The 25,906-nt window shown below is 52.6% G+C and overlaps 2 protein-coding genes across 3 annotated transcripts; both read right to left on the reverse strand.

Annotated features, from left to right (window-relative positions):
• Positions 1 to 2,642: 2,642 nt before the first annotated feature.
• Positions 2,643 to 19,731, reverse strand: LOC127395722 (myogenesis-regulating glycosidase-like). Of its 2 annotated transcripts, none has more exons than XM_051643018.1 (2): positions 19,630 to 19,731; positions 2,643 to 8,584 (listed from the first exon to the last, which is right to left on the reverse strand). In XM_051643018.1, exon 2 carries the CDS (start codon positions 8,446 to 8,448, stop codon positions 6,412 to 6,414), a length of 2,037 nt encoding a protein of 678 aa, XP_051498978.1. In that variant the 5' UTR covers positions 8,449 to 8,584; positions 19,630 to 19,731; the 3' UTR covers positions 2,643 to 6,411. The 2 variants fall into 2 exon arrangements, with proteins under 2 accessions (XP_051498978.1, XP_051498979.1); XM_051643019.1 differs by lacking the exon at positions 19,630 to 19,731 and adding an exon at positions 16,654 to 16,783.
• CZH9orf24 (chromosome Z C9orf24 homolog) lies at positions 16,727 to 24,875 on the reverse strand. Its single transcript, XM_051642735.1, has 10 exons — positions 24,741 to 24,875; positions 23,421 to 23,562; positions 22,785 to 22,897; positions 22,593 to 22,668; positions 22,250 to 22,463; positions 22,024 to 22,110; positions 20,691 to 20,792; positions 19,630 to 19,949; positions 19,202 to 19,395; positions 16,727 to 16,966 (listed from the first exon to the last, which is right to left on the reverse strand). Exons 1-10 carry the CDS (start codon positions 24,873 to 24,875, stop codon positions 16,727 to 16,729), a joined length of 1,623 nt encoding a protein of 540 aa, XP_051498695.1.
• Positions 24,876 to 25,906: the final 1,031 nt, after the last annotated feature.

Consider the following 25,906-nt stretch of genomic DNA (forward strand, 5'->3'; position numbering starts at 1 on the left):
AGGGGAGTTTGCATCTTCCATGACAGGGCAGAGGGGTTGGAACCAGATGATCTCTAAGGTTTCTCCCAACCCAGAGCACTCTGTGATTCTGTAATGCCATTACTGGTGTGGCAACGGGCATGGAAACCCCTCTTTAGTGTAAGGAAGTGAAAGGGAAAGCAATGCTCAGTCTGGCAGCGTTCAGGGCTAACAGACCATCTCTGAGTCCTTACCATGTACTTTTTCCCACGCCAGAACAGTGTTTTCCACTGATGTACCTCCCCCAAGGATGAGAAAGAGTTTCTGAATATTTTTATTTCAATTGCTGCTTTGAAGCCCCAAGGGGTCCTTGACAGCTGGGATCAGGGCAACTGGAAGGTCCCAGGGGGGCCTCAGCAAAACTTTGGCAATTGTGGCAGTAAGAAACTGAGTCTTTCTAAAAAGCTGGTGGCCTTGGTTCTGGGGAGAGGTGGGAGAGCTGTGTTCCAGCCACCTCACACCCTCCTCTGCCCCTGTCATCAGTGTGCTCTGCATGGGCTCTGCTGCCTGCCTGCATCCCTCTTGGGATGCTTCTTCTTAGAAGCACCACTGAGGCTCCCCGCAAACTCCGGGGATGATAGGAGCTGCCTGGTCACATTTGGCTGTAGAAATCTTTTCCCCAAATTCCCACCCCTTTCCAGTCTTTTCCCCCCGTGTCTTTCCCTGCTGCCACAGCAATCCTGCAAGAAGGTGGCACTGGGGCTGCCTCTTGCACCCTCCTGCCGTGCCAAGGCCACACGCTGCCAGAGGGACATTGTTCTTGTCTCGCTAAGCTTCAGTCAGGTCTGGTTTTTGTGCTCACAGTGTTGAGCAAGATGTGTTTGCTGGATGTGCTGGTGACCTGGGACTCTACCCCAGCCCATTGCCCACACCATTCTGCCTTTTTTTTCTGGGGTAGGGGAGGAATTTTGTTGCCCTTGATCCCTGATGATTACTAAGTTAAAACCACCAAGCCCTACTGGCAAAAATTAGTAAGTAAAAATACCTGCCTTTCTCTACTTGTTTTCTGGGATTTTGCATCAGCCCAGGCCATCTTTATGGCTCTCTTGCAGCAAGGAACCTGCAGGCTGGCAGCTCCTGCTTGACTTGGGATGAACTGCCATTGAAGTTGTTTTTCTCCTGGCCATGTGCCCAAAGTGCCTCTGCTGCTGTCAGTCTGTCCTTTCACTTCAGTCCTTCCCAGCCTTGTGCTCTGCCTGTCTGCCTGTTGTGTTTGTTTTATTTGTTTGTTTTTCTTCTTACTTTTAATAAAAGCTGTGATTTTGACCAGGGATGGACACACTCCTGACAAAGACCATGTGGGTCAGCAGCCCTGCTGCTGTGAGCCATAGGTACCTTCTTGAAATCTTGTTTGAAATTAATTGGGCTTTTGCTGTAGGGCCACTGAGGTCTGCACTTTGCCATTTACACTTCTCCCTGCACGGAACCAGCTGTGGACGTGTGTTCAAGCACTGCCACTTAGCTGGGACCCAGCACAGAGCAGCCCCTGCTCACTCTCCCCACATCCCTGGTAAGCTTCGTGCACCCTCGCTGTGCCAGCTTTTTGGAAGGATGCAAACCAAACCCAAAACACAAATTCAAATATTCCAAGGAGGATTCCTGCTTTACTGAGGATTTGCTGTGAGGCTGCAGGTGCTGTAAGCCACCAACCTGCCTCCACATCTCTAGCCAGCACCAGCTTCACCCCCTGCTCCAAGGTGAGCATCAGCCAAGTGTATGGATGCCGCCCGCAGCCAAGGGAAAAGTCAAAACGCTGGGAAAATGCCTTTTATTGAAAGAGCAGAAAATCAATGTCCCTCTTGTCCCCCAGGCTGGGCTGTGTGTGCAGGCCAGGGTTAGTGACCACAGAATCACAGAATTATTGAGGCTGGAAAAGACCTCTGAGATCATCACATCCAGCCTAGATGGCACAAGGCAGGCAGTGGTTTGTACAGCAAGGAAAGGGCTAGAAAAACACTGAGTGGGGGAAAGGGGGTGGCATGGGGCAGGGCAGGCTCCTAAATGAGTTTCACATGCTCCATTTTGGACTCCCATAGCCATAAACATCCACCTCATCCCCTCCCAGTCACCGGCATCATCTGGAAAGGGGGACACCTGGGTCTGTGGGTACAGCCAAGGCCCAGATGAACCTTCTGGAGTTCCCAAGGGAAGCCAAGAGCAGGCTCTTCTTCAGTGCTTACAAACAGTCCCAAAGCATGTGACTTCTGAGAGTAGTGTGGACTGGCAAACCCCCCCAGAGTCAATGCTGATAGGCCCATTTGGGTGGATATCAGCAGAAGGAGGGGTGTGATGGTCTGGTCCCCACCCGTGGGGGTGAATGCAGCATTGGGATTCACCTCAGCTTGGTCTTTTAAAGGCCAGCCCTAGGACACAGCTATTCCCTTTGTTGGGAACAAGGGAGGGCAATATACGACCCTCCACCAGTGGGTCTCCTCCATATCCTCATCTCCTGCCACCACTGCAAACAGAAGAGCACAGGGGCTGCCAGCTCCTCTCTTCAGAACATGTATCAAAGCTGCAGGCTGCAAGCTTTAAATAAACCCAAGTGTAAATGAAAAAAGCTGCAAATATGCCCGAACTACCAGCCCCACATACTTGGTACAGATGGACTTGGTTACACTTCCTTTTGTTTTCCAAAGTTTTATAACAATCAAGGCAATTCATGATACAGTTATTTTCATAACAATTTTCATAACAATTAAGAATTAGAAAAGTGGTTAAAAACAAATCCACCAGCATTACAGTCCGACATAGGAGGAGAAGTGCAAACACAAGCATCCAGAAAACCTGACACAAGACAGTGCAAGCTTCAAAATTCAATTGCACAGGCAACATGTTTACTTGCTGTTCAGACACAATCCACCACTGACTGGGGTGGAAAAGGCAGAACCCAACCTAGAAACTTCTTTCAGGGCTTCTTCTTGGATAAGTCAAACTAAACCCTGTTGTGGCCAGTGACCCATGGTGTAAATTGGAGAAGTTTCCCCAGTTAGCAGTTACGAAGGTGTTGGTGTACAGGGTGCTTGTGGTCTGCGAGGTAACAGAGGTCTTTGAGACCTGAAGGGCTATAACATAGTGTTACAAAATAGTGGTTCTGTTAAAAGGTTGGATGGAAGTGGCACCTAGAAGCCTTTGAAATAGCTTGAGGCAGCACTGCCGAGCCTGTTCCTGACATGGAAGAAAGGCTTGGTGCCATGGACCCACAGAAAGCTGAACATATGGAACTGCTCTTCAGCATCATCCTTCACACCCTCCCAACAGCTTTATCCTTCTCCTTCCTGGAGCACTGAATAGACCTGGCTCCGTACACCCTAACTACAGCATTTATAAAAATAAGGGGACTCAATAATCTCATCCATTTATTCCCATGGTTAAATAAAAAGAAAATTAAAACTTTGATAATAACATTATTTTCTTACAAGGGGAGGGGAAGGAGGATCGTGTGTCTAACAGGGAATTTCCTCTATGACCTTTCTGAAACCACCCAAAACCACTGCAAAGGGATTGAAGGCACTGATCTGGCTCTTCCCACCATTTTCATAGTAAAAGGATACTAAAGGGACCACCGTGTTCCTCTGCATGTAGCCTCACCCTTCCTAGTGAGGGATGCGACAAGTGGCTCAGCAGAGACAGGGAGGAGAAGACATGCAACATCCCCCCGTTGCGATGGGATCCTTCCCATGAAGTCCTGTGCCCAAGGTCCCTCATCTTCGCTGGCAGCTGAGCTGTGCAGCAATGTCTCCTCCATGCAATGAATCCTATACCAAGAGAGGACAAGTATTTCACAGGCAAAGGCTGAAAGAGCTGGAGCCCTCAGAGGGGGCTGGAGAAGCCCACTTCACACCCAATCCTCTTTGCAGGCGGTGGTCAGACTTGTGTCCAGGAGCTCCTCCATCTTAACTCCCACCCTCTAGTCAAAAGGCCAAATCCTGCCAGTGCCCTGGTGACTGACACTGGGGCTCCAGGATTAACTCCTTGCCAGAAGGTGCCTGTAACTTGTAACACAACCACTATTCACACTGGTGGCAGGAACCAAACCACCCTTTGTATCTAAAAGCCACAAGAAACTGGCTTTGGGACATACTTGTCCTCCTGCTGGGCAGGGACCTATAGGTCTCACTTTAAGCACAAAACACCAATTTATGCAAGGCAGATTCAGACCACAAGGGATGCTCCAAAGAACCCCTCAAACTGGACTTCCTCACTTCCTGACTATAAAGGCACTTCTGATTTTCTCCCAAACATCTACATTTCTACTCATGGACCCAATCATAACCCCCAGGTCTAGCACATCTTTTCTGCCTCCTGCAATACCCAGAGCAGGAGGTGGGCTGTGAGAAAGATCTTCACTGATAGCCAACCCTACCCAAAACAGCTCCATCTCCACAGCTGGCAGACTCGTGCCAGACCGTTACTCAGCCCAGACACAATCCTATGGGAAGCCCTACAGATGTTGAGGTCCCTTGGGCTGGCCTGGGCAGGGTGTCCCAAACCTTCCTAGCCAATGCAGTTCAGCTCTGCAGGTGCTCATTAAAAATTCAGGGCTGAAACATGCTCCCAACCAGGGCACAGCCAGGAATGTCCCCCCCTGGGAAGGGGGGCTGCCAGACTTCAGTCCTGTTTGCTCTGTCCCAGAGTGAGAGATTGTCCATGGCTCTCTGTGAATGCATCTTTCCATACAAAACCAAATGGGAAAGCTGGGAAAGGGGCATCCCTGCAGCTCTACCCTGGCTGCTGGGGACTTGGGGTGCAGGCCCATGTCATGCAGTGTCCCCTCCAGAAGCCTTCCACAGCAACCCCACCTCCAGCACCACAAGCGCTGCCTGAAGAAGGCCCCTAATTCTCCTGAGGAGAGAGGAGGGCTGCTTCAGAGGAACCCTCAACAAAATCATCACCTCTAACCGCGACGTGACATGGGGATGGATATTATCTTATTTCATGGTAGATGAGAACATTTCTGCGGCTGCAATGAGAACAGCCTCTGGCACAGACCCCTCCATGCAACAGCTGGTGGTGTCCACCCACTGGCAAGCTGGCCAGCAGCAAACGTCACGGTCAATCCCAGACACGTGCTGCTTGCTGGGTACTGGCTGTTCCCGGGGAAGCTCTGCACGTACTTCTTGAGAAGGGCTTTGCTCTAGGCAGTCTCTCGGCCAGCAACAAGCCTGAAAGCTCATCTGTCCTTAGAAACCAAAAGGGATGATACCAGCAAGAAAATAATGTAATTAAGCTGCACCATAAAGGCATTAAAAAGACTAAGGGGACATGCTGGTATGAACGGGGCCACTCTAGGAAAGGCAATGTTGACACCCAGGATAAAACACACAGGGAAGTGCCTTGCAGGGGACATTAAACCAGGGAGGAGGTGGGATGCAGCTGCCTCAGCAAGAGCTGCACAGCCCATACAGATAAAACACCTGGACGCCTCTGTAGTAACATGGCCTGCCTGATACCTGGGGAAGTGAGAACATGGGGCAAGTGTTAGCCCAGTACCACACTAGACTAAAGAGAGAAGGTAATATGTATGTGTATAAAGAAGCACAGAATGTTAGGGGTTGGAAGGGACCTCTGAGATCATCTAGTCCAACCCCCCTGCTAGAGCAGGTTGCATAGGATGGCATCCAGGCAGGTTTTTAATATCTCCAAAGAAGGTGACTCCACAACCTCTCTGGACACCCTGTTCCAGTGCTCTGTCATTCTCTCAAAGTAAAGGAATTTTTCCTTATGCTCAGATGGAACCTCCTGTGTTCAACTTCATGCCTGTTGCCCTTGTACTCTTGATAGGTACCACTGAATAGAGTTTGGTCTCATCCTCTTGACATTCAAACTTTAGATATTGATAAGATCCCCTCTCAGTCTTCTCCAGGCTAAACAGACCCAGGCCCTTCCTCGTATATCTATATACCTCACTAGTTTCTTTTCTGCTCTTAACTAAGTCCTTTTAAATATATCTGCCATACTGAAAAATGTAAGGCAGACTGTGCAGCAGCAACCCTCCCACATCACCACACCCAGGCCCAGTGCTGGGTGCTCCCATAAGATCAGCAACGTTTCCACTGCCAATAAGCAACCTCAGCCTCTTGAAATCCATGGGAACTGAACCAGTACTGAGCTTATTATGTGTCTGCAAACAGACTGGCAATTCCTTCCTGACTTTAACAGAGAAAATTCTGCATACCCTAACACAACTGGAGTCTTCCACCTGCCCCAAATTTAAAAAAAAGGGTACCCTTCCTCCAAATAATAATAATAAAAAAATTACCCCAAGGACAGTGAAGTCTATTTAACTCCCTTCCTTATCCCCAATCTCAAATGAAATGTGCAATTAGAATTATTATTGTTACAAAGTCCTAGGTAAGGCATGGTTATCCCCAAGTTGGTGGAGGCCCCCTGTTAGGAAACCCAGAGGAAATAGGCAACTTCATCCAGGTCGACGGGATAGTCCGTGAGCAGCACTGGGGTCTTCTCAAACAACTCCCCCTTGTAGCTGCGCCACTTGCCCGCTGGCAGGTAGACATCACGCTCCTGCTTGCCCATCTCCAGGACAGGGGCCACCATGAGGGTGTCTCCAATGAGGAACTGGGAGTCGATCCTGTGAGCAGCCTCGTCACGGGGCGAGATCCACCAGATGGGACGGATGATGGGGTCACCCGTGTCGGTGACCTCCCCGGCCAGCTCCAGCAGGAGTGGGGCCACCAGCGACTCGTGAAGCTCTGTGAACTTCTGTGCAATCTCCACCACCTCCTTGTCATAGAGCCAGGGTGGGATGGAGAACTGCATGGAGGGCATGAAGGCAGACAGCTCCAACCACCGCACGTACAGCTCCCGGTCAGGGATCTCCACTGCCCCATCTGTCTTGTTGGGGAAAAAATTCCCCCCAATCATGTCAGCAGAAATGAAGGGGTACCCCAGCATGCTGATGGTGAGCACAGTGGGAATGAGGGACTTAAGGCCGAGCTCGTAGCCCCAGACAGAGTCGCGGTCAATGATGCGGAAGAAGCAGGAGATGTTCTGGGACTGGTAGCCCACCCGCACCTCGGCCAGCTCATAGAAGGGAATGGCCATCTCCGTGTAGCGCCGTGACCAGATGCTGGGGTCCGAGAGCGGGCGGAAGGTGCTGAACTGCTTGGGCAGGTAGCTGGTCTCACCCGCATCGAACTTGAAGGAGGAGATGCCGTATTTGTGTCGGAGCTGGCGCAGGTGGCTCTGGAACCAGTCGCGGGCTGCAGGGTTGGTGAAGTCCAGGATGGCCCCGATGCCGTTCCACCACTCCACCATGGCTGGCAGCCGCCCAGATGGCTCCTTGATGAACAGCTGGCGCTCAATACCCACACCAAAATTGGAGGAATTGTAGTTTATGAAAGGGTGAGTCCATAGTGTGACTTTAAACCCATCTTCCCTTAGTTTTGCAAACATCTCTGTCACGTTGGGGAACTTGACAGGATCAAAGTCAAAATCCCCATAGGCCTGTGTGTACATGTCATCAATTTCAATGTGGCTGCAGTTAAAATGGTACTTCTTGATCTTTTCTGCGAATCGCAAGAGTTTATCCTGGTCAATATCATTCTTGTAGAGTGCCCAGGTGGACCAGATGGGGTACCGGAAGGCGTTCTCAGCAGGGATCTTGGAGGGCTTGTTGAAGTACCTGCGCACCATGTACTTGTGGATGGAGGTGATGTCGGAGCCCACGCAGACGCGGTAGCTGAGCTCGGGGAAGGGCTGCTGCCCCGGCGGGGGCTTGTAGGGAGAGTCCTTGTAGCGGGCCTGGAAGAAGAGGGCGCGCTGGGTGGCGTTGAAGCCCAGGTGGAAGGGCACGGAGTCGTTGATCTTGATGGCCGCCGCCTTGGAGGAGAGCCAGTAGCGCTCCAGGATGCCTCCAAAGCTGTCGCGGAAGGAGTAGACGTCGCTCGTCACGTAGGGCACGGGCTCCTGGTAGCCGGCCAGGCGGATGGGCCAGTGCTGGGTGCTCATCTCCGAGCCCCCGTACCAGTGGGCGTCCTCCCAGAACATGGTGTGCTCCACTGCCGGGCCGGCCTCCAGCTCCTCCCAGCGCACGCGGTAGCACATCACCGTGTCCTTGGGCTTCACCGTCTGGATGAAGAAGTTGAGCGGCCCCCTGCCCGACCGCGTGCAGCTCAGGATCTCGCCCTCCTTGGAGCACGACTCCAGGTCGAGGCGGCCCGAGCGGAAGGCCAGGCGGAAGACCACCTCCCCGTGCTGGTTCCTGATGACGAAGCCGTCTGCCCGCAGGTCCATCAGCTCCGTCTTGAGCCGCTCCGCCTTCCGCAGGGACACCGTGTAGTAGCACCAGGCCACCACGGCAGCAATGAAGAGGATGAGGCCCAGCAAGATGGCCCCGAGCATGGGCCTCAGCTCCTTGGACGGCTTCTGCTTCACTGGCGTGAAGTTCTCGGGAAGGAAGGTGTACATGGTGCTCTGCTTTCACCAGCAATTTTGCAGATGAATGGGAAGGAAGATCCTATTGGAGCAAGTCTGGGACTCTCAGCAGAAGACAACAGACTGTTAGGAAAGTTCCCAGCTCCAGCCAGTCCCGCAGCACACGTTTCTGAAAAAGGAGAGGATATAAATAGCCTCAGAAGAATGTTTGAATCAAGGGACCACTTGTTACCCCTTCATCGGCTTCATTTCAGCAGCTCCCTCTGCCCCCCCTGCTGCTGGGCTGCGACGTGCCAGGTGCTGTACACCAAGTTCCAGGAACCATCTCCAGCTACCCTGTGTCTCCTTTTAGTGGATGGGGTGAACCCAAACCCATTGCTCTCTTTTAACACCCCCTTCCTTCCAGGAGCAGACAAACGGGAATGAGAAAAAGAGACATCAATGTTGGAAGTTAAAACTAGAACTGGTTGAAAAGAACAGGGAAGTGAATTAATAATCAGAATCACAGAATCTTAGGGGTTGGAAGGGACCTTGAAAGATCATCTAGTCCAGCCCCCCTGCCAGAGCAGGGTCACCCAGAGCACATCAGGAAAGAAGTTTTTTCTGATGTTTACATGGAACCTCCTATGCTCCAGTTTGCACCCATTGCCCCTTGTCCTATCACTGGACACCACTGAAAAAAGCCTGGCTCTGTCCTCCTGACACTTACCCTTAACATATTTGTAAACATTGATGAGGTCACCCCTCAGTCTCCTCTTCTCCAAGCTAAAGAGACCCAGCTCCATCAGCCTCTCCTCATAAGGGAGATGTTCCACTCCCTTAATAATTTCTGGTTGTGGTCCTGCTAGGTGTTCTGTTCTTCCCACACAGGATCCTGAACTCCACCATCTCATGATCACTGCAGCCAAGGCAGCCATTGACTGTCACTGCTTCAACCAGACCGTCCTTGTTGGTGAGCACAAGATCCAGCAGCGCTCCTCTCCTAGTTGGTTTGTCCACCATTTGTATCAAGAACTTATCATTGATGCATTGGAGGAACCTCCTGGACTGTGAATGGCTGACTGTGTGGGCCTTCCAGCAAATACCTGGCTAGTTAAAATCCCCCATGAGGAATAAGGCCTGTAGTTGCAAGGCTGCTTTCAGTTGCCTGTAGAAAGGCTCATCAACTCCCTTGTCCTGATCAGGATGCAATAGATCTCCACAGTTCCATCACCCATGCCAGCCTGCCCCTTAATTCGTACACAGACTTTCCACTTGCTCCTTATCAGCCCCGAGACAGAACTCAGTACATTCTAGTTGCTCTCTCACATAAAGAGCAACTCCACTGCCTGGCTTTGCTGACCTGTCTTTCCAAAAAAGGACATAGCCACCCATGACCACATTCCAGTCATGTGAGCTGTCCCACTATGTCTCTGTAATTGCCACCGGCTCATAACCCTTACAGCACACACAGACTTCTAACTCCTCCTGTTTATTCCCCATGCTGCCTGCATGGGTGTGCAGGCCTTACAGGGAGTGAGCTGAGCACGCTGGTGGCACCCCTGGGAGGTGGGAGGCCTTATGGTCTTCATTAATACTAGAACAATGCCCCACTAGTTAAGTCCAGCTACAGCCCCCTCCCACTTTGAATCTAGTTTAAAGCTCCATGAATGAGCCCTGCTAACTCCTGCCCTAGAAACCTTTGTCCCCTGCGGGACAGGGTCTTCCCATCCAATGCCAGAAGGCCTCGTGTCTTGGAAATCAAACCATCCAGTTTTGTCCCCTGCCCCCTTCAAGTCTAGTTTAAAGCTCTCTCAATGAGCCCTGCCAACTCCTGGCCAAGAATCCTTTTTCCCCTTTATTGAAAGCTCTGTGCCATTGTTTGCTAGCATACCTGGTGCCCTGTAAACATCTCCATGATCGAAAAACCTGGAGTTCATCTCATGGCACCAGCCTCTAAGCCATTCATTAATCAGTTTGTTTTCCTAGTCCTTTCAGCTTTTCCTGCCACTGAAGGAGCTGAGGAAAAGACCACCTGTGCTCCTGATCCCTCAAGCATTTGGCCTAGTTCTCTGAAATCCCTTTTCATCGCCCTGCGACTTGCCCTGGCAACCTCATCAGTGCCCACCTGCATGACCACTAGTGGGTAGTGCCCAGAGGGCTGCACCAGCCCTGGGAGTTTCTCAGGAACATCCCTAACCCGGGCCCCAGGGAGCCAGCAGACCTCCCTGAGGTTGGGTCTGGCTGGCACATAGGGCCCTCAGTTCCCCTCAAAAGAGAATCTCCTACAACAATTACCTTCCTCTTGTTCTCAGCAGAGGTAGTCCTAATGCATGGGGCACGCTGCCTCGGCAGCTCCCTGGACGGACCTTTGTCAGTAACCTCAGCTACCTGATTCTCCTGATCCAGGGCCATATCCCTGTTCTGTAAGGGCACACGTGGAGGTGAGGGAAGCCGGGAGCGGGTTCGCCGGTCGCCTTGACCAGGGACCCGCTTCCAGTGCCCCTCTTCTCTCAGGTCCCCTGCCTCTGCCAGGTGACAGGAAGGCAGAGGATCCTCTACTTCTCGTGAAGCCTCCACCTTATGGTTTTGTCTCAAGGATGGTAGGGTACTACTCCACCAATCTCATTCTCTTTCACAATCCCAGATACTCCGTAATCTTTCCACCTCCTCTTTCAGCTCAGCCACTAGGCTGAGTAAATCATTCACCTGGTCACAGCGTACCCAGCTGTTCTCTCTGCCGTCCCCTGATACGACTGCCAGGCTGAGACATTCTGTGCAGCCAGAGACCTGGAGAGCTGCATTCCCGAGAGGCACCTCTGTCTGGGTTGCCACTGTCCTCTCGGCAACAGTTTTTGCCCGAGTGGATACCATGGCTAGGTCCTCTGTGGGGAGGGGCTGATGATCACTATCAGGGGACTGACCTTGAGCCAAGACGGGGCCTGTGCCTCTCTCGCCTCCTCTTCCTTGGTTTTGCCGAGGGTTTCCTTGCAGTTTAGCTGCTGCAGAAGGGGTCCCCCAGCACGATCCCTCGTTCTGGTGTTCCTCACCTCAGTGGCTTCACCAAAATGGTGATACTTCATAATAATATAGTTATAATACAATATATAATACATATAAATATATTTAATAATAATTAAATAACAATGAAAAATACACAAATATATACAGAACACAAGTTCAATGGTTGTTGGTATAAGTGTCCAAAAGCACCCTGCAGCAGAACTGGCTTGAGAAAAAGGGTCAGGGCTCTTCTCAGCAGCTGATGGAGTCAGATCCTGCAGAGCACATGGCTAGCTGCATACCAGGAGCAGGAGCCTCTCCGCAAGATGTCCACCAGAACAGCAGAGGGAAGAAGGAGGAAGGAAGAAGGGGTGGACTTTTCCATCCTCCTGGCTTTTACAGGGCATGGCAGAAAATGGGAGGGAATCCTGACTCCTCTCTGTTCTGTCCCTAGGTTCTCTTGGGGTCCTAAACAACACCCTCTCTATAGATCCTTTTATTAATAACATAAAATTAGTCTGTGCCCTCTCAAACTGTATCACTCTGGGCAGATGTGTGAACAGCCTGAGCCCCACACAGAGAACAAACCCAGAGTAATAAGGGCCAAACTATTGTCCTAATCAATTTTACTTGGGGGGGAGACTTTCAGTGAAGCAGAAGTGGAGACCAGGAGGATATAGGAGTCAGCTGAGGCAGAGCTAGATCAGCCCACTGACAGTATCTCTAAGGGACAGGGCTAATTAAGAACCATAAAAGACACCACATAATGAATTCCAGGTAGCTGCTCCTAATTTTTATCAGACTGCCTCCCTTACAGATTTCACTCAGCTCATCTGCAGCGCTGTCCCCTCCCTATCCTGTGTGTCCTGACTGCTCCAGCCTGGGGATGCCCTTGCAGCCAAGGTGCCTAGAATCCCAGCTTCTCCTCAGCACCTGGATGGCCAAGTGGGGCTGGAGAACCAGTGGCTGGTGACTGCTTTTATGGGGTAGGTAGTGGGGTACCACACCAGGAACTCTCAGGTAGGAGGATGGCAACTTGCTCCTGCCATGCACATAGACCCCTGCAACAGCTCCAGGAGGGAGAAAGGCTAATTTTGTTGGGAGCAAGTGGTGCAGGCCTTCCAAAGGGCTTTCTCTCCACCCAGCACAGCACCAGGCTGTGTTCTGGCTGCAGACCACTCTCCCCTGTGCAGCCCTGGGGAAGTGAGATGTGCCAAGAGCCTAATGGCTTTTCCTTGGCTGCAAGCTGGCCGGGCTTGGCCAAGCACTGGGGACCCAGAGGGGAAAAGTAAACTAAGGACATGGGAGAGTGAGACACAAACCCGGCAGCAGGAGGAGCAGGGAAGGAGAGAGAGCTGCAGAGCCAGGACCTGCCAAGCACCAGCAAACATAGGCACATCACCTCCCCCCTAGAGCCCTGGGGCTGTGAGCCTGCCATTTCCAGGCAAATTAAGGGAAACAAACCTCCTTTTGGGGCACAAACGAAGCTGGGTGCAGCAATTCCCTCTAAAGGTTTGCTTTTGTTATTTGTTTTTTCAAAGAAGAAAAAAAAGATCCAAAACGAAATATGGAACTCTCTCCCCACAGCAGACCTGACAAGCCAGAGAATGTTTTCCTCAGCACCTCGAACAGATCTTTCTCCCCAGAAAAAGACAAGTAAAGCATCAAGGGGTCCTGAGCACCCCCTCAACCCTGCTGCTCCACTACGGGGATGTCCAGGTGTAAACCCGGAGCGACATCTCTGCAGAGGCTCAACAAAACAAGTGGTATTTAGCATTTTATATGCATCTTGAAGCACCTGTTGGGTCAGCCCTCATAGCTGGGGAACTTTTTCATTGCCGGCTGGGTCATTTTAACCTTCCCCTGGGAGTGGGTAACTTTCTAGGCTGCCAGTTGCTTTAAATGGGATTACAGCAGCATTAGGAAGCGATTAGCCTGAACGGGCAATAGGTTTAGCTAAATGACTTGTCTGGCAGCCAAGTTCCACGGAGCTCTCACTCTCCAGTGAGGAATGGCTCCAATCACCCAGGTTATGTCACCCAGGGATGGATCCTGTCACCCAGAAGGGGAACAGGGCCCTCTCCCACCACCACCTGTAACGTGAGACCAGCGGAGCCTGGCAAAAATAGGGCAATAAAGGCAGGGAGGGGAGAGGACGACGGTGGGAAGATGCTGTGTTTGGGATAAACCTTCATCCCTTCTGTCAACTTCTCCTTGGCTTTAGGGTGAAGCAGAAGCAGTGCAGGATTGTACTGGGGATGGTGGTGGTGGGTATGAAGGAAGGTTTGCAGAAGGGTCTTGGCCAAAACCAGCACAGCTGAGTGAAGCCACAAGTGGCAGGATGCTTCTGGAGATACAGATGGGTGTGCTGAGCTCAAACCAGCTCCCTCCCTCTCAGCACTGGGAATTTTTAGGATGACAAGAGAGGGAGATGCAAATACCTGTCACTACCAGAGGCACTGCCTATGTCTCATGCATGCTTTTCCTAGAGGCTGCAAAGTTCAAGGGGTAGAAATAAAATGCAGCCTCCCTCAAGCAGCACTTGTAAATTATTTGGGAAAAGAATTTTTTTTAAGTTTTCACATTTTCTGGAAAAAAGAAAAAGAAATAAATGGTGTTTTCTTTCCCAACTCTCATTTAGGGTTTCAAGCCTGAGAAATGGCCTATACTGCCACTGCAGGAACAGCCAACTCCTCACTTTGTGTAAAATTGACAGCAGCTCCCAGGGCATTACGGAGTTTCTGGATTTTCATGTCTCTTTCAGGAGGCCAGTTTATTATTTATTTATGAACTACTCTGAAGCTGCTCTATTTTTAGGCTGTTTCTTTCTTTCCCCCCCCCATGGGCTGGAACTCATGACATACATGAAGGAGCCATCACTGTCACTGCCAGGAGAGAAATAATGAGTTTTTTAAGAGAGGTTTTGCAGCCTTTTGTGGCCCTTGGACACCACTCTGCCTTGGAAGGGATATGCAAACTGGGTGTCTAAGCTGGTGGATTTAATCCTGCCCTGGTCACTCTGGCTGGCCAGGATCAAAGCCCTGTGGCTGCTGAGGGCTGATGGACATCACCTGCTCAGGTATCAGTCCAACAAAGATGCTGAGAAAGTGTCGGAGTTGCATGCTGGGTCAGCAGCAAAATTAATGACAAACATCCTCTATTAATCCCTCTCCCGTCCTGGAAAGCAAAGAAAATAAGAGAGACTTCCAGGTTGGAAACTAAACTACACAGCTATACATGAAAACACAGCTATAAAACACAGCTATAATGAAAACAGTGATGAAAAAGAGCTTGACCCTTGTGATCGCCCAGATTTGTACAGAGTATGATGCATATGGGATGGAATACTTAATTTTGGTCAATTTTGGGTGACCTGTCCTGTCTGCTTCTCCCTACAGGAGGTCCCACGTGTGACCCCTTTTCCTCTCTTTCATTTCCAGCACATAAGAAGTTTAGCAGAAGCAAGCAGTGACCTTGGATCTGCATACCATTCTGCAGAGATAACTATAAACATTGAGTGTTACCAGCCCTAGAAGCAGACACTGACTGAAAAACATGCTGTTATTTTCAGAGAGTGCAGTCACTTAGAAAAGATTTAACTTAAAAGTAAAATTACTAAAAAGAAAATGGTTGTATCCTGGCTCAAACCAGGACAGAAGGGTGTTTGCAGGCATCACCCTGCACACCAATGGGCCAGGGAGGTCTCTGAAAACCGTATCTCACTTGTGCCCATCCAGCCCCTCTTCTTTTTTTGCCTTATTAACATGATTTACATTCTCCAGTCAAGAGATATGGCTCTGTCCCAGATGACAGGTAAGTCTCCAAAGCCCCCGGAGATGCCTGCCACCATGCACTTCTGAGCTGCAGCCTGCAGAGGTGCCTGCTCATGCAAAGCCTCTTTCAATATTTTTTTTGGAATGCAAACTTGTTATTTTGCTCCAAGATGACATTGCAGTGACCTTTAACTCAAAAAAAAAAAAAAAAAAAAAAAAAAAAAAAAAAAAAAAAAGGGAAGGGAGGGTGTCAAAGCCAAACAGCATGTTTGTTTGCAGCTTGCTGGGCTGGAGCTTCTCAGGTGACCCAAAACAAGGCTTTTTCTTCTTGGTCTGTGGAAGTGGTGAGCTGTCTTGCCTCAAGACGAAAGCGAGACATCTGAGCAGGACACACTTTTTGGAGTAAAAATAAAAATCCATTTTTTGATCAATTCTATTTTTACCAACGCTGCTGCTAACCACGGGCTGCGAGACCCACAGCACCACTAACCCCAGCAACTTTGCAATTAGGACACCTGTTTAAAGAGGGTCAATAACATTTAACTAGTCTCTATTGCCTCGGTGAGGTCAGGTCTGAACCACGCCAGAGGCCAAGCTCATGCAGGAGACACAGACCCATTTCCCCATGCTGGGAAACCCTGTACTCCAGTGCAAGGTGCTGCTGCCTTTTCCCCAAACACCTTGGCAGGAGCTGAGCTAAGGAAACACAGCAGATTGCACCGGGAGGCATCCCCAACACCATAAAAGAGGAGGGAACTAGGATGGCAAATTAAAGAGGAAATTACTTCTCAGCAAAAGAGCTGCGGGGGTGAAAAAAGCCTCCACATGCCCACTCTGCAATCCCCCACGAGGGACCAGCTCTGCCAAAGGGATTTTACAAACTGAGATGGGGGATGTGCAAACCCTTCCTGGGGGTTTAATTTCCCTTGGAGTGGTTTGCAGCAGCACTGGAGGTCTCCATAGGGCTTTTTAGAATCATAAAAGATGAAATCACTGTTCCAAGCTGCTCGGCAGTGATGAAAGTGCTAGGACGTGCAGGGCTGCTCCCCACACACTCCCCCTTCCCTGCCCCCCATGGATTAGAGGCTCTGATTACACCCCAGCCCTGCAGAGGATCCCCCCCCCCACTACTGCACCTAACACCCAGGGGCTCTGTGTTTACCCCTGCAGCACACAAGCCTCCCCAGGGTGAATGAGGGGAGGCACAGACCCCAGTCCCCGAGCCAGGGCAGTGACTGCTGCAGCAGGACAGGGACAGCGAAGGGGACACAGGGTCTCTTTTCCAGGGGAAACACCCCCCCCCTCGCTTTCACCACCCCCCAGGGACTATCAGGTCAAGGCTGCCGCGGGGGTGGGTTTCTGCGTGTCCTGCGAAGTGAGAGCTGCCGCTGGGGCTGCTGCCGGTAGCACGGGGCTATGGACACAGACAGCCCGCAGCCAGGAGGCAGCTCATCCCGACAGGGGCACAGCGCCGCTTACTCACCCATCCATCGCCTGCCGGGGATCCCTGCCTGCTGCCTGCCTCTGGCTTCTAAGCATACAGAACACAAGCGCTGCTACATCCCCACGCCCACGGCAGCTTTGTCCTCTCCATCCCGCAAGGGTGTCTCGGGGCTAGGAGCTGGCTGCTGCTCCCCGGGCGGCAGGAGGGGACCCAGCAAGTCACCGGGGGCGGCTTTTCTCGGGTGCTTGAGCAGCCACCCCTCCCGTCCGGGGGTGCCAAGGGGCGGCTGCGTGCGAGCTTCAACAAGCCTCAGCTCCCGGAGTCGTGGGATCTGGGCTGGCGTCTCACCTCCCTGCCAGGTGAGTGGGAAGGGCCAGCAAAGGCTCATCCCCTCCAGAATCAGAAAGCAGAACAACAACAACAACAACAAAAAACACACCACAAAACAAACAAAAAAACAAAGCAACCCAGCATTTGGGTTGTGGGGGTTTTTTTGGTTTTTTTTCTTCCCCCCCCCCCCTGCCTCGCCCCTCCCCAAATCTTGTGATTTAAAGCAGAGTCATGATTCAGCAGAGTAATGAGGCTGGCTGCCTTGAGTGAAAGGAAACAAGCAGCCCCACTGCTGCTTGGCTGGTTTATAAGCCAGGATTAAACAGCACTGGGCACCCAGAGGATAAACCCTAGATCCAAGGGGGCCATGTGGATACAGAGATCATCTGCAAAGTACAGACATGCTGCCAGGACCTCGCTCTGCCTGCAAGAGCAGACAGAAGATTTGGAGCTGCAGCATTAGCTGTGCCTGGCCTCAAATGCTTCCACTTACATTGTAGGAATTGGCCCTTTACAGCCCAGTTATATCCCTGAAGGCTGCCAGTGTCAAGTGGTGCTCCAGTTCCATTTAGACACTTCATCCAGTGTCTGACCATGAATACAAAAGAGTCACTGGGAGTCAATTCTGGCAGCAAGAGACTTAATATTCAATACCCCTGACAACTACCCTCTAGAACATCATCGCTCTTTGTTCTTCGCCCTGTGCTAATTAGCAGGATGAAAGTAGGTTTTCACTTTAACCCTGTACATCACTACTGGCTCATGACTAAACCATGACCAATGGCTCTTACTTTCCGCTGCCTGGAGGCACATCATGGCACGTGAATTTGTCTGAGACAAAAAAGATTTCTGGAAACTTTAAAATAAAGTGAGCTCTCTGAGTCCACCCATGTGAAAGTGTGTTGAACATGGAGGAGAGAAAGCTCTGGTGCTCTCCCTTCAATGACATTTCTCTGTCCACCTTGGAGATATCCTACATCCCCTTGAGAGCAGGAGTCAGTCTGTCCCTGAAACTGTGGTCCAGAGCCCAGCAGCCAGCTCCTCTGCACCTGCAAGGCCAGGAGCTCACAGACAGGCATCCACTAAAACCACCCCAATCATGCCTGACTGCAGTGAAAGCAAACCAAATACAAGCAGTTCCACAAGCCAGCAGGGTAGGATGATACAAATCTCTGCCCAGAAGAGAAACTAGAGCAGTAAGTGCAGTAATTTCATCGCCAGGGGCCAGTACCAGGCAGGAACATGGTCCAGTGGGGCTGGTCCAGCAAGAGTACAAAACGTCAGCCTGAGGCATTGGGTTGCCATTAACTTGTTTCATTTGCCATGAGTGCTGTGTAAGACACCCATAAAGATTTTGGCATCTTTGTCACTGACTTTTGGTCCCCCAGCCCAATTCCTGCTGGTACAAAATGTCCTTTATCGACCACCTTGTCACTCCAACAGCCTCTCTCCCCAGGGTTCCCACAGGCATTACTCTCATTCCTGCTCATCTCCATCCTCCAAGACAAACTGCCCCACAGTGGGATCCAGTGCCCCATTTTGTCCCCCTTGCATCCCCTCTGATCCCCTCTTAAAAGAGCCGATTCAGCGTTTTGGGAGCACTCGGCCTTTTGGATGTGGAGTCAGGCTGAAACCTGAGCCCACCCCAACACCCAAGTGCTTCAATGTGATACGGGGAAGAAGTGGAAACCTTAGCACATCCCTCTGGCATGGCCCCTGGGATTTTCCAGCCATTGAGTCACCACAGAACTCCAGGTGCTGGCCATTCCAGTTCCACTGGATAGTCAAAGGAGCTGGGCTGGCGACTCAGGACCCCAGGTTTCCATCTGTATTCAACAGCCAACAACACTGGATGCCTTTCACGTGCTCCCTGGCAGCTCTTCCAGGATCTGGCCATGCAGACACAAGCCCCCAGCCCTCGTCCCCACCAGGCTGTGAGTGTCTGCTGTGCCAGACACTTGCCCTTTGAGCATCCTGAGCATTCCAAGAGGGAGAGGGAGAAGAGGAAGAAGGATTTGTGCTTTCTCAAAGAGCTTTGGCTGCTCATCGCTGCCAGCAGCTCTTGCTGAAGGAGGGGCTGTCCCGGAAAAAACTCCAAAACCAACCCCGCACGTTGCACAATGCGCTGCATAAACCCATCTGCCCGAGTTTTCACTGCCAGACATCTGTCCAGAGGCAGAAGTTGAAGCTGCACCTTGCAAACGGAGCCAGGGACGTGTCTCTGGGCCCTGCCAATCCCAGGCGGCGAGACCCTTACCCGCCACCCGAAAAACTCGCGCGGCCCCTCCACAGCGGGAGGCAAAAGGCTGGCACCCCAAGGTCGGGCTGCAGGTTTGCTGCCAGGACCCGGCTCCGTCTGCAAGAGCAGGCAGCAGATCTGGAGCTGCGGCACTAGCTCCGCGAGCACTTCCACCGACGCCGCAGGAATCGGCGTTTCACAGCCCAGTGAGGCTGTGACACCCCGCGGTGTCCCACGGGACACCCCGAGCCCCCCTCTGCTCCCTCCTCCCTTCCCCCGAGCAGGCAGCTGCCAGCCCCCGCCGCCGGCTGCAGCCTGGGATCCCAGGGACCCCTCTCCCTGCCTCCAGCCCCCGCTCAACCCCCCCTCCCCCCCACACCGGGGGGATGCACACCCCAAAGCTGCCCCCGGCGGATGCCGCATCCTTCCCCGACGGGCAAACTTACTGGCAGCGCTGGGCCATGACTGGGCTCGCTGGGGAACCGGAGACGGGGCGAGGGGCACCGGGGCTGGTCGCAGCCGGCGGACCGCGGCGGTTCCGGGGTTGGGCGCTCCCCACCGCCCCGCCCCGGCCCCGAACCTCCCCCGGCCCGGCCCCGAACCGCCCCCGAACCGCCCCCGGGCCGCCCCGGCGCGGCGCTCCCCGATGGGAGATGTAGTTCGGGTCCCCGCCCGCCCCGTCGCCGAACCCGGCGGCGGCGGCGGCAGCACCAGCCCAGGCGGGTGGTCCCGGGGTCTCTCCGGGGCTTGGAGTCGCTGAGGGTGCCTGGGGGGGCGGGTTGGAGGTCTGGGGGTGCCCGGGGAGGGGGAGACTGGAGCTGTGGGGGTGTCTGGGGGCACTTGGTGGGAGCACCCTTGGGAGGCACATGCGGTGTGGCGCTGGTGGGGCTGTGCTGGCATGCTCTAGGTCATCCAGCTGCTGGTAAATGGGAGTTTTGCGCGGTTTTCCGTGCCCCACGAGGGGTTTGGCTGCTGGGCAGGGCGTGGCATTGGTGCTGCCCCACAGGGCCCCAGGCCGTTCTGTGCTGGAGCATCCCTCCCCTGGAAAGCCCTGGGTGCTGTTCCCCACTGCGACTGTGCTCCCAGATCTTAGTCAGAGAAGGGCGTTTCATGTCTTCATTAATTACGCTTTCAAATCCCCCTCCTTATTTAGCTTGTGTCCGCGCTCGGCATCCCAGATGGATGGCAGATCTTCCTGGATAACTTGGCAAAAGCAATCATGTTCTAAGCAGCCCAGCACGAAGCTGACAAACAGGGGTAAAAATGACTGCTTCTATTTCTGGCTGTGTTACTATGCTCTGAGAGCTGTTCCTTGAGAGCTTTCTTGGTCTCCAGCTTGCTGGTGGTGACAGCGTACCAGCCCCCGAGGGCTGTTGAAGTGCCCACCAAGCCAACAGTTGCTGAAGTTTCTCCTCACTCCCCAGGGACTTCCCAAGACTGTAGGAAAGAGTCTGAGTGGAACAGTTGCTTGATCCAGTTTTAATGAAAGCCTATCTTGGCTCTTTACCAGCCACACAGGGAAGTTGAAACTTCTGATGTAAACTCAGGGTTGAGGATGAAGCTGCCTCTCTGGACTCCTGCTGTCTTCATGAAGTGGCTTGTGTCCCACCTGGGAGAGCAGATAAAGGTATCAGCCATAGGAGAATGAAACTCCAGTGAGAAAGAAGAGTAGAAAACCTGCTTCTGGCTGCCAGCATTACTTAGGGGAGAGCAGCAGACATGCAGGTGGCCCCATCCACTTTGGTGTGTGTCTTTAGGCACTGAGACCAAAGCAAAGCCTGAGTAGAAGAGTTGATGTTCCTTGGCATTGCTGTTTCAGTGAGATGCTTCCATTGAGTCTCCCACCCTGCAAATAGCCACTCTGTCTTGCACTGTCATTTTCCTAAAACCTTCATTCTCAGTGTCATGCCAGTCCAGGAATATCTGCAAGTTTCTCAGTGGAGAATACCATGAGAAGCATCTCAGGCATAGGAAAATAGGAACATCTTATGGGATACCCAGCTCTCTCTGTTAGTTTTCATTGTTATTCAATTTTAGTTTCTGGGCTCAGGTACTTGAAGCCAATCACAAATTTTCTGCAAAGTCTGACACCTTATTTTGGCTGGCAGGGAGTTGATTCAGCAGCAGAGTGATTATTAAGCTGGTTGAACAGCCTCCTCTCCCCTGAGCCAAAAAAAGCTGCCTCAGCAATGGAAACATCCTAAAGGTAAACATGTGAAGATAAAAAGGTGCTGCCAGACCTGCAGTAGGTGAAGGACAGGGCTGATTACCACATAACAGCATGACCAGGGAACAGATTCTTGGATAAGAAGAACAAACAATGACAGCAGACAAAAAAAAACCCAAAACAAGAGCAGCACAAGAAACACTGATGTGTCACCAAAATCTGGGAGATGGTAAGTGACATGCAGCTGGGCTCAGGGGTACCAGCAGGATTTCAGGTGCTGTACAGTCCCAAGGGCTGCTGGATGAGATCAAGCACAGCAACGCCTCTCCTGGGAGTAAGTTTGTCAGCTGCTTCTCCACAGGTAGCATCAGCGCTCTCCAACAGCTCAGCATCACAGGGATGTTCTGCCCTCCCTGGTCACATCCACTTAGCATGTGAGATAGAGGTGCAGAGGCTGCATCTCTGCCTGCATGGGCACTGTGATGGGACCCGCTACCCCTTGGGGTCTGCAGTCTGTACTGTTGTCTCCAGAATTGTCTCCAAGCAATTTTGTGTGAAACCCTAATGAAACGAGAGCTAGTGGCTGGCTGGCATCAGGAAAAAAATAGCAGGCAGGTTGCAACCAGCTGGGAGCATTCCCCCTCCCCACCCCCGACCCTGAACCTCTCTGCACCTAGGGCTGATGAATGGGGATGGCTGGATGCAATCTGTAGATGTACAGAACAGCACTCTGGGGCTGTAACTGCAGCATGGCATGCTCCTGCAAGAGACAGAAGCGGCAGAATGAGCAGTGGGCCCCAAGGACAAGGGAGGTGGGGTCCCTCCCAATCCAAGGCAACCCATCCCAAGCCATCCCATCCCTACCCAACCCATCCTGTCCCAGTGGAAGCCATTCCAACCTTACAGCCTTCTCTCCTAGTGCATGGAGATGTCTTCTGATGTTAAGGGTCCCATCAGTGTGGTAGTCCAACCCATGCAGGCAGTAGAAGCGACCAGAGCAGGGGCTGTAGTAGCCCTGGCAGGTTCCTTTCCCTGTCACTGTGTACAGAGGCTGCAGGGACGGCGGCGAGTACCGTGACAGCCTGTGCAGGATGTCTATCATCGCCTCCCTCTCTGCAAGCCAAGGAATAGATGCAGAAAGGGAAGGGTGGGAAGGAGCAGCCAGCCTGTCAGCCAGATGGATGCCAGCATGGCACAGGCACAGCTACAGCTGGAGTACAGGGAGAGGGCGAGATAAGTTACCACATTGATTGAGGCAGGTGGGTTTCGGGGGGTACAGCACAGGTATGCTGTGCAGGAAGGTCTCCATCCTTGCCTCCTGCAAGGAATGATGGTAGCCCTTGCAGGATTGCCACCCATTTGCTGCAGAGCCCAAGGTGCCACTGGCACCTGAGATGGCTGCAGGCTGAGGGGACCAGGGGGTCTGAACTCTACCTTGGGCAGGAATGGGAGGTAACAGGAGTGCTTACTCCAGGCTGCACTGTTGTAAGGACCGGTTCTCCAGGTGATGTAGTTGTTCTGATTGACAAAAAGTGGCTTGTACTTCTCTGCAATGCAAAAGCAACAGGCAGGGCTGTCCTGTGGAGCTGGGGACCCTGGGGGACAGCCAGACAGAGTCCTGACTGTTCCCTCTCTCCCTGAAGTACAATGCCACAGGGTCAGTGGTCATGTCAGAGATGCTGCTCCTGGGTTTCCTGTGGTGGAGGTGACACCCACCACTTTCATCCAGCTCTTCAGTTGCTCATCCCTGCCCTTCCAGTCTTTGTCCCTGGGGGGCTTACAGGGGTGCCAGGAGAGTGTTCCCTGGACAGCATCTACCACCAGGTGGTATTTAGAGGCCACTGGGGGAGAGAGCCCTGGGGACCTGTGGACATCCCTGGGACATGTCACTGTGAGCGCAGGGGTGGTGGTGGGCAGCCATGGCAAAGCCACACATGCAGATGCCAGGGGAAGGTCCCTTTGCCACAGTGGGGAGGAAGCAGGATGCAAAAGGGTGGATGAACAGAGCTGCTCTCCCCGTGGGGATGTGCCCTGTGTGACACAGGGGGACAGATGGGACCCCAGCAGTACCTTTGGACATGTTCAGCCATGGCTTCTCAGGGTAGCAGACAGTGTTGATGGTGTTCTTGTAGTACTCCTGCAGCATTGTCTTAATCAGCTCCTGAGGCTTACCTTGGCTGGCTGAATTTTCTGGTGGTGGTGACCATAATCCCTACAAAGACCAGGGGGTGAGGAGGGACAAGCAGGCCATGCAGCAGTGCCTGCCTTCCTGGTCATCGGAGCACACAGTGAAGCTGATTACTAGGCATGATCTAATGCTGGAGATGCATCTGGAGATCTGAGCACCAAGTCCCCCCCTTCACAATGTGTGGGCATGGGGGTCCTAGCAGCACTGGGATTCCCCCCCCGCCCTAGTCCCCTCTCCCCCTGAAACCAAGGGACAGAGAATGGCTGAACATCATTGGCTCCTCTCACCCAGGGCGTTCATAAGCATCTGGGTACTTGGCAGAGTGGGAGATGGGCTGGGTGCACTGGGGTAACCAGTTATGGGGCCAGCAGGCATTGGGAAGGGAGTTACAGGACCAAACAACGTCCTACAGATAACAAAGCCCAAGAGGGCTGGGGTCTTGCTGGGCAGATGGGTGCCCTATTTGCATGAGCCATTTATGTCCCTGCAAAGTAGGGATATCCATCTCCAAGCCCTCTGCTGGCTCCCTCATTATAATGCACATGGTAATGAGGCTGCAAGAGAGGAACCAGTTTGCAGCATGCTTTGTATTGGAGCCTGCACACTTCTTAGCTCACATGGGGAAAGCTGCATGTCCCACAGACCTCTCCCCCGTGCAGTGAGGCCATGGCTCAGGAATCCTTTCTCCTCCAGGACTAGGGCTGGGAAGGGTTTTTCAGTACTCAGATCTCCCCCTGGTCCTTCACATGGTCCCTCTGTCATGGAAGGTCCCCCAGCCAGAACTAAGCTGAGGCTGCAGGCTGCATGTCGAGGCAGCTCTCAGAGCCACCCAACCTGCCCCTTCATCAACACCATGTCCCACACCAGCCCTGGGCTGAGCCCTGCCTCAGTTTCTCCTTCCTCAGCAGATCCTGCCCCTTGTGCACTCTGAAACCTACTGACGGTTGGGGCTTGACGTGTGATGGAGCTTGTGCTGGTGACTGCCAGCCCCGAGAGCCTGAAACCCCTGCGGGGTGCAGCTCCAGGGGACAAGAAGCCAGCGAGCACAGGCCATGGGGTTAAAACACTTTTCTCACCGGGGAGTATGACCCCCTCATTACACATAGGCAGCAGTCCCCATGCCACCCCCCCTGCCCAGCACTGAGCACCCGCAGCTGGGTGGAGGAAGAAACCCTGAGGTTTCCTCCCCCTGCTGCATTTACCTGTGTCAGTAACTCGAGTCCTCTCGGCTGCATAACGACAGCGTCTTTGATGGTCTTTCGGACAGAGCATGGTGGGCGGTATGAGTCCGTGTAGGTGCTGACAGGGGTCTTGTGTTTTTTGTATTGAAGGAACATGGTGCTCTAGCCCTCTGGGACAGGAGTGCTTGGAGTACCAGAGGGTCCCGGGGAATGCCCCACTGGATAAGCAGCACTGGGTGGGACTTGCAGCCCAGACAGGAAAGGGAACAGGGCTGCTGCTACTGCTCTGCCAGCCCAAGGTGATGCTTATGTCATTGGGTGAGGTCACAGTGTGAGAGCAGGGGGGTCTGGTGGCTTTCTGGCACACCCATAGCTACGCTGTGGTTCTAACAGAGGGCAGAGCAATTGCTGCTTGCATCCCTCCACAGGCTGCACCCTCCTGGCTTTGTCCTGGCTCCCAGCTTCTTGCCCTCCTGCAGGCAATTACCTTAACAGTGGTAGGAAACATTTTCAGCTGGTCCTGGTGAAGTTAATTTTATCTGGGGAGGTGCAGGAGCAGTGGTTGTGACTTCTCCAGACCCTCTGTCTTGTATTTCCTCGGAAACCCTGCAGCGACCCACACAGCACTGCACCACACCAGTGCACAGCACCAAACATTACTGTCACAGTCTGCTGGGGTAGCCAGGGGAATTACTGCCTGCTCTGTCTCCCCTTTTTAATTAAAAAGCCAGATATAGGTGATCCTGTGTGACTTGTTTGCTCTTCTGTCCTGAGTGAGGGGTTCTGCAGTCAGAGTGAGTGATCCTCATCCATCTCAGTGGAGAGAGGCAGCTGGGTTATGCCAGGGAAGGATCTGCATGAACTGGGTTTGCTTTTTCCCAAGCTGGAGAGTTGAGCAGAAATCCCTGCACCTGCAAGAACCCTGCTCTGGCCTGGCTTGTCACACAGGGCCAATTCAGAGCCTTGCTCTGCTCCTGGCTCTGGCACCTCTGCTGTGCTTTTGGAGGACCAGTGAAGACCCATGCCCATCTTGGCAGGGTGCATGACAACCCACCCCACTGAAGGGCTGCAGAGCCTTGCTCGGTCTGCTGTGGGTGATAGTGGGGCTGGGCAGCCCGAGGCACCCAAATGCCTCCAGGCAAACTTGGTTCTCGTACTGTTAGAGATGAAAAGAAGAAAAAAAGCTG

The sequence above is a fragment of the Apus apus genome, chromosome Z, assembly GCF_020740795.1.
Source record: "Apus apus isolate bApuApu2 chromosome Z, bApuApu2.pri.cur, whole genome shotgun sequence".
Taxonomy (NCBI): domain Eukaryota; kingdom Metazoa; phylum Chordata; class Aves; order Apodiformes; family Apodidae; genus Apus; species Apus apus.